The sequence below is a fragment of the Coptis chinensis genome, chromosome 6, assembly GCF_015680905.1.
Source record: "Coptis chinensis isolate HL-2020 chromosome 6, ASM1568090v1, whole genome shotgun sequence".
In the NCBI taxonomy this organism is placed as follows: domain Eukaryota; kingdom Viridiplantae; phylum Streptophyta; class Magnoliopsida; order Ranunculales; family Ranunculaceae; genus Coptis; species Coptis chinensis.
In genome coordinates this window covers 25,158,776-25,169,726 of record NC_141461.1, presented here as the reverse complement: position 1 = coordinate 25,169,726, position 10,951 = coordinate 25,158,776, and the positions used below count along the sequence as shown (strand labels likewise).

Genomic DNA, 10,951 nt, shown 5'->3' with positions numbered 1-10,951 from the left:
ACAATTTTTTCACATAATGGAAGCTCCAAAGATGATTCTAGAACAATCTTTCCATTCATTGCTGAATTCTCCGGCATATGGACATCTTTTCAGAGACTACATAACTCAAGTTGGTTGGAACTCTCTCATTCTACACCCTTAGCAGACATACTCCCCAGGTTTGGCAACTTATTTTTATGATAACATGGAAGATGTACCAGCTGTCTAGGGTTTCCCTTTGAATGGTTTTACACTACGTATTGGTAACACTCGACACGCTTTTTATGAGCCAACAGTGGCTATGGCTCTAGACCTTCCTCCTCTTCAGCCAGATCTCCCCATTCAATACATGATAGAGAATGACCTTAATGACTATTCTAGGGAAGATTTTGCTGCCCGGTACGGAGATGGCCTTGCCCATGTCAAAGAACGCGTCTTTGAAGCCGATGGCCGAATTCACTATTCCACTAGCCAGTATGACCATGAATGTTGGAACTGCCATGTTATTTATTCTTCTGAACATCATGGGGGATTGGCATTTTTCCACTGCATCAAAGTCAGCATGTAAGACATTCCATGCATTGGCCCAGCAACATACCACCTTCGACATTACAGAACTAGTAATTGAGAATCTTAAGAAGGCTCGGTCTTTTCGGCAACACTATATCACCCTGCCAGTTACAGCATGCAGGATAGTGAGGACGTACTTCCCTGAGTTTGCAGCCACCTTTCAGGACTGGGTAAAGGTCAACTCTATGTGTCCAACAAACAAGATAATTCGTTCTTTGCGATTTCGGACATGGACACGCCCTGCAAGGTATCTTAAGAAAGTTCGTTCTTTCCCTAACGATGATAAAATGATAGCTCATCTAGACAATGCAAAGAAGAGGAAGTGGAGTGAAGTCTGGAAAGCTATGATAGATTGGCGGGATGCAAAGGAATGGCATTTCTACAGGGACGAGGCAAGGAGGGACTATCCCCCAGTTCAAGGATGGGGCAATGTGAGTTGATGCATGTACATATTTGTTTTATGTTTTGATGTGAGATAAATAAATAACCTAATAATGTGCTACTCTAACAGTGTGCTTCTACTTTTATGATGTATAATATATAGTGTGTTACAATAAATTTCTGTGGAAGATGTCAGCTTTATTTTTGCTCAAAGCCTCTCAGGTATATTCTTCCCTCCTCTTAACACTTTGAGGACACAGTGTCCGACTGTTTGGGGGTGGTGAGAACCTTTTGCAAAAATTAGGCATGCATAGTTGTATATAGTTTACTTAATGTCTAAATAAACGTATTTAGCGACAAATTCTCGTTTCTCTTTCTATGATGAAAAATATTTAGAAATCTCACTCTAGCATCAAAATTAGGACTTGTTCTTAGAAACTTAATTTAATACATATGCAATAGTTTTTACATCTTTTCATGAACATTCATGCACTGACTATCATTAAATGTACACAGCAGTAAGTTTCTGGGACCCACGGTTAGACAACTTAGTTTTCATATCCTGTAAGAATCTAACCAAAAGCCTCAAAATGTATAATATATGAGTAATAACACGGAGGAGTAGTTCTTCCGAATAGAGAAAGTTCACACGCCTACTTACTTGATCACTACCCAAATCCTAGGCGAGAATTTAGGCCTTCTTTGGATCGATATAGCCAAAATTAAGCACCTATAAAAAAAAATTTTACGCTAGTCAAGCCCATTGAACCTTTCATTAATCCTTTCTACTTCACCAAAAAAATCATTACCCATCTAGTAACCACAAAAAATAAGCCTACCTAGATGATGAGTATGAGAAATAGGATGAAGTCTGAGAAAAATGAAGAGAAAAACCTTGTCACAAATCAAAATCAGTTACCTGTTTCAGAATCAAAAGAAATAGAAATATGTTTCCAAAAATCAAAAGAAATGTCAAGGTTAGAATTCCCCCTAAAAAAAAAAAAAAAAAAATCAAATCAAAAGGGAATACAAAAGCTTGAAAAATCCAAGTATGGAAACCCATGTTAGAAGCAGGAAAGAAAATAAGGATCCTCTAGTATAAATATCTCGAAGACCTTATTCTCTCATACTTATCATTTTTTGATTTTCTATTCCATTTTCTTCTACACTACCACCTAAGCCCCATAACACCTAATAAAGACCTCTAGCTCAATTAGGAATAGGATAGTGTGATAATAAGTAGTAGTTGTGACTTCTCGACCTCGGCTCCTCTAACTGTCATTGAGTATGTGAGGAAACGTGTGCCCACTGCACACTGGAGATAGCAAAGCTTCAGTGGAAAAATAAGAGAGAAATTGTGTTTTGACACATACCGGTGAGAACCTAATTAAGGATGCTATCCAAAGGATCCAGAAACGGCCCTGCTCATACATTTCATTATTAGATTACTGCATGCATGCTCATACGTAGATGTTTCAATTATTGTATGTATATTAACTTGAATTTTGAAAGAATAAAATCCTTGTTTCCCCGGCTAGTGAGATGTCTAGATACCTGAGATTAATTAAGGAAACAAACCTTTGTTACTGAGTTGTTGTAGTATAAATGAAGTTTGTGAGTATCTTCTCTGGAAAACTCTCACGAGGCTATAACTCGTCCACTAGGGAATTCCTAGTGGTTCGAGGCCTTGTTGCATACTGTCAATGCAACCGCACTCTGAAAATGAGATTTAGCTTAGGACAACACATTTTTTATCACTTATCGTTTTAATGTCTCTTCTTTGCTTGAGGACAAGCAAAGTGCTGTTTGGGGTGGTGTGATAAGCACCCACAACTGTAATATTAAACCCCGAGACATAGCATTTTGGTCGATTATGTGTTTAATAATCATGTAATAATTATATTTTCGTACTTTTTGCAAGGTTTCGCAATTAAAATAAATATAGTGATAAAACATGCATCGAAGTCTGAGGAATCACGGAATATTTTGAAGTTTCCCACTCAACCACCGCGGAAGCCCAACAAAGCCCCTAGAGCCGAAGTTTCGGAAGAAGAACAAAACCCGGTCTGCGAGGCGGGTCCACATATAAAGAAGCGGGGAAACTTCCGGCTCAAATCGGATAAATCTAGATGCCGGCGTTGGCTAGTGAAGTTGCCAAATCAGAATACGGGAATATTTGAAGTTTCCTACTCAACCACCGTGAAGCCCAACAAAGCCTGACTAGAGCCGAAGTTTCCAAAAGAACAAAACCAAGTCGCGAACGGATCCACATATAAAGAAGCGACAAACTTCCGAAGCTCAAATCGGATAAATCTAGATGCCGACGTTGGCTAGTGAAGCTGCCAAGTACATGAATACGGGAATATTTGGAATTCCCACTCAATCCCCGTGAAGCCCAACAAAGCCTGACTAGAGCCGAAGTTTCGAGGAAAAACAAAACCGGTCATAAGCCCCCATATAAAAGAAGCGAGGAAACTTCCGAAGCTCAAATCGGATAAATCTAGATGCCGACGTTGGCTAGTGAAGCTGCCATAGCAACTCGGGCGACGAACTCTGCGCAAGGACAAAAAGTCGTAAAAACGCCAAAATCGGCGCCGCCAATGGACACACTAAGTGGACACACTCTGCAGGCCCAGAAGGCAAGATGAGTCAGCATAGGCAGGTGGCAAAGAATGGTTTCAAATTGATGCCACCTTGCAATGAGAGAAGACACGTACCTGTTCAAGATGGAAATGAAATTGAGCAAAGGGACAAATACAAAGCTATGGCGATCGAAACATTAAATGAGTTTTGTTTCGTAAACAAAACTTTGGTTTAAAGGAAGTCACGTGAAAACAAAACTTTGATATTCAAAGTTTTGAATGTCTCAAATGGAGAAACAGCCAAAACTCAATTAAATCATTCTCCAGTCTCCAGCCTATATATATGAGGGGGGGCCTTCATTATGACCCTTCAAAGATATTAATGCTTTAGCTACGCTTAGTTTTTTTTTTTCTTCAAGATTTACATTCCACCATTTCCATTTCAGCAATTAAATCTCGTAAGTTATTTTACCCTTTAATAACGATCATTTCTTTTCTAGTTTAATTTACGTCTGCATTTATTTACTTAATGTATACAACAAGTTTTATTATTCCTTCTATGATGATGAGCTAATCCCCCCTCGGGGAGGGTTATATCTTTGCTCGGTGAAAATCGGATTGACTTCGTTAATATTCTAGAATCACTACTTAGGAATTAGGCATAGAATTAACATCCGGTCCCAAAATGATCGAGACAAAAAGTTGGATTGCGATGCTCGGGGATCTCACGCGCGCGACCCAAAATGTCTCTCGCGCGACTCTCTGGTGACAGATAGCTCTCCAATTCGTCCAGCTGATGTGAAATGGAGCCAAGAGTTGAAATAATATACCAGAGATGAGGTATTATTGAAACTCCTTATGCTAGTGAAATGCGACCTAGAGATGTGGGCATGCACTAGGGATCAATACTCGATGTCGTCTCCGAAACGAGACGAACTAGAGATGTAGTGATTTGGTAATAAAAACTGTTGAAAAATGATTCTCGCATGAGCATGATTAACTCTCTCCCGGTTTCTCTAATTTTGTTTACCTACATTTAATCGCCGTAGTAATTTACATTACCGTTAATTTAATTAAAACCAACTAAAAAGAAACCTAAAAATCCTACTCACTAAAAGTTGTAATTGCAGTTGTGAACCTATCCGAGCCACTAGGTTTGGGCGATCCCTTACTCGACCTATCCTACCAATCCACGTGAGTATGGTAACTTGACTAAAACGTCATTTTACTATCACGGACGTTGGACTTTGGACTTTGGACTGTGGACTGTGGACCTCGGACTTAAGAAAATAAGTAACTGAAAACAAATAAACGTGTGTAAAGAGCGTTTTATCACCTATAGTATACCATTATACGGTTTAACTTCCATCAGAGTTTTTGATTAATCTATCAGAAAATTTTAAGCAATGTTTAGTGTATTTATGTCTTTCGAATTGCATTAGTGTCGAATATCAACAAGTACTGAACATGTTGAAAGAACAGAAACCCAAGTCACAAAACTATACCTATCATCTAATGATCCCCTCATTACCTTAAAAAGTTTCAAAACCCTCAACCATATATAGCAGGACACCCAACAGGAATCGAGAAAACTTAAAATTCGTACCTAAACAAAACGAGTAAAGATTGCTGGCCATTTCACTATTGTGGGCAGTTGAAGCTCTCCAAATGTCCTTTTGGACCCAAATAGTCGCTCACTATGATCAAGGATGAGAGATACTTGGACATTGTACATCTCCATTGAGGAATCGATATTCGGATCATAAAAAATGTTTCCCTTCGTCGCTTTTCCCTTAGCAATCAGTTCTCTATACATGTTGAACATTTCACACAGTTGCATACCTCGTGAAGGTTGTGTAGTTGCTGGTTCCCTTACCTACAAAACAAATAAAACATTAACAAAGAAAAACAAATTGAGCAGCTAAGCATAAATTTATTGCAAAAAGCAGCTCAAGCAATTCAAGTGATATAATTAGATTACATTAGATGTTGCTGCATTAGCAGTAACACTCTTTTGTGAATTTGTTTGTTGGTCTTTCATTTCCACCAAGATTTCGGTGAGATTGATCATATGTTTCTCTAGACTCATAACCTGCTCTTCAACCATAGTGCATTGTTGGTACTCTTTGGCAGGAGCTGATGATACAAGAGAAGTCTTCGTGATACCAACACTCATACCACGCACCCGACCATATTTATCGAGACGAAACACTTGCGCAACCGGATCATTATCCAAGTCTAAGTCAATGCTAGATGGATCAACTTCAATTATAGCATTAATTCTAACCTGTTACAATGACACAAAGAACAAAATGAATTATTTGTACATGCACACAAAAGCAAAACATATAATAATGAGGATATGTGATGATTCAGTCAAGTCAATAGAAGTAAATAACTATGAAGTCATAACTAGTTCCAATTTAATATTTAAATAGCTCACCATCCTCTTGGGAGCAATGAAAGAACCATCTTTGCGTGTATGGATAGCTATGTAAGAATCTGTTCGGGTGAACTTAGCACTAGGATTCATCTTTTTCTAAAAAAACAAATAATAGAAGAAAAGCTATAAGAACCAACTTATTGTTTTCTGATTTCTCATACATTAAGATAAAATAACATACTAACTCATGGATTGTTCTTGCTGATCCTCTTCTTCCTGATGTATTCAAAGACTTTATTGCTTGTCTTGATTTCTTGCCAATCAACCACATTCGCTTCCTAAAAGGTTTCGATTCATTGTCTACAAATCTCTCCCACTCTTCTTGCTTTACTCTTTTAGGACATTTCCTTTTATTTCTTTCATCATCATTTTTGTACTTGTCATAGTGTTTAACTCTAAGGCGATGCTTGTACTCCCTGAAAGACTTACAAACCTTCTTGAGTTGATATTTCCTATATGTATCGGAAACATGGTATTCTTTCTGTATAAGAATGAAGTCAGATCAATGTTAGTGTTATATACTTACAAATAAATATAAATTCATTTTGATGTATTTTCAACACTAACCTTGATACTCTTCCAAATTGCATTCTTAGTTTGATCAGGAACGTTTGTGAAACTTTCTTAGAAAATTAGACAATGAGTTTTCGCAATTCCACCTAGTGTACTGGAATAGCTACATGAATTATCTCCAACTGGTTGTCCATCAACGTCAAATTCTTTCCTATATTCAACAAAAACTAAGTTAATGAACCATAAAATAAAATGGAGGTTTAAAACAAAATGTAAAAACTCAAAGGAAATGAAAGTGCATGCTTTTACTTTTTGTTTTAGTTATACTCTGATTCCTAGTTTAGTTTTAGTTTTAGTTATACTATGAACTACTACTGTATATCTAAACAAAGAAGTACAAAAGATAATAAATCAAAAGTGTATTACCAGAAGGGATTCCATCATGTTGCTCAGAACCTTGGGACGCATTTGATGATGAGCCTGAAATCAGGAACATGTATCAAAAAATCCATGCACTAACTTAATATATTAGTTTGTTTCTTACATTGTTTCTCAAAAGTCATTACCAGCAAGATTCTCAAAGAATCGCGATATAAACAAAGGCATTGACCTTTGATGACTCACCCTAGCACTTGATCCTGAAATTGAGCATAAGAACAAGGAAATGCATATTTAACACTTAATATAGTGTAGCAGGTAAACTGTTCAAAACAAAACATTTTTTAACCTAGATCAACACCAACAGCTCTTGAATTAACAAAACATACTCCTCCATTTGTATCTCTAGTTAACGCAGCATGTATGGAATCCTTTTCTTTCTTAATCCTTTTCTTCCCTTGTTTTGAGCTCTTGAAAATAATACAAACTATTAGAAATTGATATTTTCAATGAAATTTATATACCTTTAGACTTTAGTAGTGGCATTACCTCTGCCATTGTAGGCATAACATCATGCATCACAACTTTTCCCTTCTTGGCCTTTTTAAACAAATAATTAGTACACAAAAAATGCAATGAAAGTTATACACCTTAGTCATGAAATTACCTCAACCCTCAAAGTATTTGTAGGCTTATCATCATGCATCACATCTTTTCCCTTCTTGGCCTTTTTAAACAAATCATTAGTACACAAAAAATGCAATGAAAGTTATATACCTTAGTCATGAAATTAATTACCTCAACCCTTGAAGTATTTGTAGGCTTATCATCATGGATCACAACTTTTTCCTTCTTAGCCTTTTTAAACAAATCATTAGTACACAAAAAATGCAATGAAAGTTATACACCTTAGTCATGAAATTAATTACCTTAACCCTCGAAGTATTTGTAGGCATAACATCATGCATCACAGCCTTTCCCTTCTTGGCCTTTTTTTAACTTTTTCCTTAAGCTCTTTATAGAACACAAACCATTAGAAAATAGCATATTCAATGAAACTTACACACCTTTAATCACTAAGATATACCTTTGCGTTCTCCTGGTCTGCCATATCCTAAAAAAAGCAAACAGATTATTGGCTCAAATATTGTACAATGGAGAAACAAAGTCTAAAATGTCTTTATGACTATACTAGACAAAGTAATGCTAGACAAAGTGACACAACATCTTATAAATCATGCATAAAAAGTGTACAATAACAAGTGCTCAAGTGTCCAGAGCAAAGTATCAATCATTGCCTAGTTTTTTTTTTTTTTTTTTTTTTTTTTTTTTCAAAATACGAGAATTTTTTGGTACACAATCTGCACCTATTTCTCCAACATCTTCTAAATGTGATGTATGTAAAAATTCTCTAGCCACTCTAGACTCAAAAGTCAAGGTCTTCATAAGCATCCATATCTCTAGTTAGTCTCTTTGGAGCATCTAACACCACATTCCAGCCACTCCTTGTTGGATCTTTACAATAAAATACTTGAGAGGCCTGAGATGCTAGGATAAATAGCTCATCTTCAAACTTTGAACTTCTTCGGAACTTGCTAACATTCACAAAAACTAAATTAATATTAGGGTCAAAGTAACATCCATTCGCTTTATCCTCAATTCGAACCCAATCATAATAAAATACAGTTTGAGTGAAGTCAAAGTAGTTCAACTCGAGAATTTGTCTTATGACCCCATAATAGGTAGCTTCTTCATCGACAAGATTCCTATCTTTAGCACTCGAGCGAAAACTGGTCATCGCATTCATTTTAACTCCGGAATTCTGAGTTGTCTTGTTAATTTCCCATTCAGTAGTAGAAAACACATATCCACTTGCTTGATAGGAATTATAAGATGTTGCTTGAAAGTGCAGACCATCAGCAAGTCTCTTGATGACAGACATCTCACTGTTTTCAAGCTGTCAAAAAACCTAACATATATATATGTTATTAATTGAACAAAACTACCTAATATTAATTGAAGTTTAAATGTTGAATTCGGTGTGAAGATGTTTTACTTGTTGCCTTAACCAAGGAATAAAACCCATCGGACTGTTGCCTTTACGTTTGCGATTGCTGGATTTGAATCCATTGACATATGCTTGGTATTTCCTAAATAGGAAACAGAACTAATACAAGTCAAATATATGCCTCCCTAGTTACGTAGTCACAAATTAAGATAACCTTGACTAGTTATACCTACTTTCTCCATGGAATCGCAACTTTTGACCATTAAAGCACCCATTTTTGCACTTGTTCATATTGCACATTAGTTAGTGTATGTATAGTTTTTTGCTTACAAATTCACCATCGTCATCAATATATCTCTCCTTGCCTCGCTTGTGGCTTCCCTTTGAGCCATTAGGTATGTGCTCCATGCAGTACATTATTGATTCTTCAATGACATAACGTTTAACAATACAACCTTTAGGGTGTGCCGGATTCTTTACGTACTTCTTATAAGATCTCAACATCCTAAGACATGTCACCACCAAAATATTATTTATAATCAATAACAAAAATAAACATGTTTTTCTCAAAAGACTTACCGCTAAAAATGAACATCCACCGACTCCAAACTGGTCCACAAATTTCTGCTTCTTCTGCCAAATGCACAACAAGGTGTATCATGATAACAAAGAACGAAGGTGGAAATATTTCTCAAAGACACACAATGCTTAGACCACGTACTCTTTCTTTTGCAATACGTAGCTCATCACGGTAAATTACTTTGGAGAAAAGGATTTTAAAGAATGTTGACAATTGCCCAATAGCTACACGCAATGGCTTGTGTTTTTTTAAAAGCATGCATTAGTAGTAATGGTAATAATTGTTGCATCAAAATATGATAATCATGTGACTTCAGTCTTTTCAATTCAAAATATACCCTGCTTGCATGTCGCTTCCAATTAGAGCTATATCCAATATGTACCTTCAAAGTGGACAAAGTCTCTAAGAAGTGTTTTTTCTCAACCCGGGATAGAGCAAACTCAGCCTTTGGTAATAGTAACTTATCTCCCGATTCTATGGGCCACAAGTGTTGCTTAATTTTCATCTCTTTCAAATCTAGGCGTGCTTTCAACCCATCTTTACTCTTGTCCAATTCCATAATAGTTGCAATGAGATTCTCTGCGACATTCTTTTCTACATGCATCACATCCAAATTGTGAAAGACACACAAGTCCTGTGCATTATACAAACATTCAAATGACAATGTTACATGATAAATCATATTCAAAATATTGTTAAAACATTACGTGCCTCCCAATATGGCAACTTAGTTAGAATTGAGCATTTGGTCCACGCACTAGGGCCATTATCTGGTGCCCCCTTTCCATACACCGTTTCAAACCCTTCTACTATGCTCAACACCTGAGTACCGGTCAATCGGGATGGAGCAGTCTCAAGTTCTTCCTTTCCATCAAACGATTTCTTTTGACGCCTAAAAGGATGATCTTCAGGAAGAAATCTCCTGTGACCCATATATGCAGTCTTAGACCCATGTTTCAATCTAATTGAACACGTATTTTCGGCACAAACATGACAACCACAAGTTCCACCAATTCTACAGCCAGAAAGCATGCCATTCGTAGGAAAGTCATGAATAGCCCATAATAAAACTACTTTCATGGTAAAAGTAGATTGAGTATAAGAATCATAACATGGAGTGCCCATGGACCACAACTCTTTCAACTCTGCAATCAAAGCCTGCAAGTAGACATCAATGTTTTTCCCTGGACTACTCTTCCCGGGTATCAACATAGACATCATAACAAATTGCTTATTCATGCAAAGAGATGGAGGTAAGTTATAGGGAACAACCATAACAGGCCAGCAAGTATATGAATTGCTTTGATGAGAAAAAAGGATTAAACCCATCCGTTGCAAGTCCTAGACGGACATTTCGAGGTTCAACAGAAAACTCCGGATACTTAGCATCAATTGTACTCCAATTAAGAGAGTCGACTGGATGACACATTCTATTTTCATCGACAACCACCCTCGAATGCCATGTCATTTGCTCCGCAATCCAAGGAACACTAAGAAAACATAAATATCTTAATTGG

At 36.8% G+C, this 10,951-nt stretch overlaps 1 protein-coding gene across 1 annotated transcript; it reads right to left on the bottom strand.

Moving 5' to 3' along the window:
• Positions 1 to 8,272: 8,272 nt before the first annotated feature.
• Positions 8,273 to 10,652, bottom strand: LOC147492299 (uncharacterized). The gene is made up of 4 exons (XM_086567462.1): positions 10,257 to 10,652; positions 9,772 to 10,068; positions 9,434 to 9,487; positions 8,273 to 8,803 (listed from the first exon to the last, which is right to left on the bottom strand). The coding sequence occupies exons 1-4, from the start codon at positions 10,650 to 10,652 to the stop codon at positions 8,273 to 8,275; spliced, it is 1,278 nt and encodes a 425-aa protein (XP_086423588.1).
• Between the last annotated feature and the right edge of the window lie 299 nt (positions 10,653 to 10,951).

What these genes read in the sequence shown, in the direction of transcription:
- LOC147492299 (XM_086567462.1), bottom strand. Translation starts at nt 10,652, where the DNA reads ATGTCTATGTTGATACCCGGGAAGAGTAGTCCAGGGAAAAACATTGAT. An exon ending in CCCGATTGACCGGTACTCAG is followed by an intron (nt 10,069 to 10,256) that starts GTGTTGAGCATA and finishes TATAATGCACAG; the next exon opens with GACTTGTGTGTCTTTCACAA. An exon ending in GGAAGCGACATGCAAGCAGG is followed by an intron (nt 9,488 to 9,771) that starts GTATATTTTGAA and finishes TGCATTTGGCAG; the next exon opens with AAGAAGCAGAAATTTGTGGA.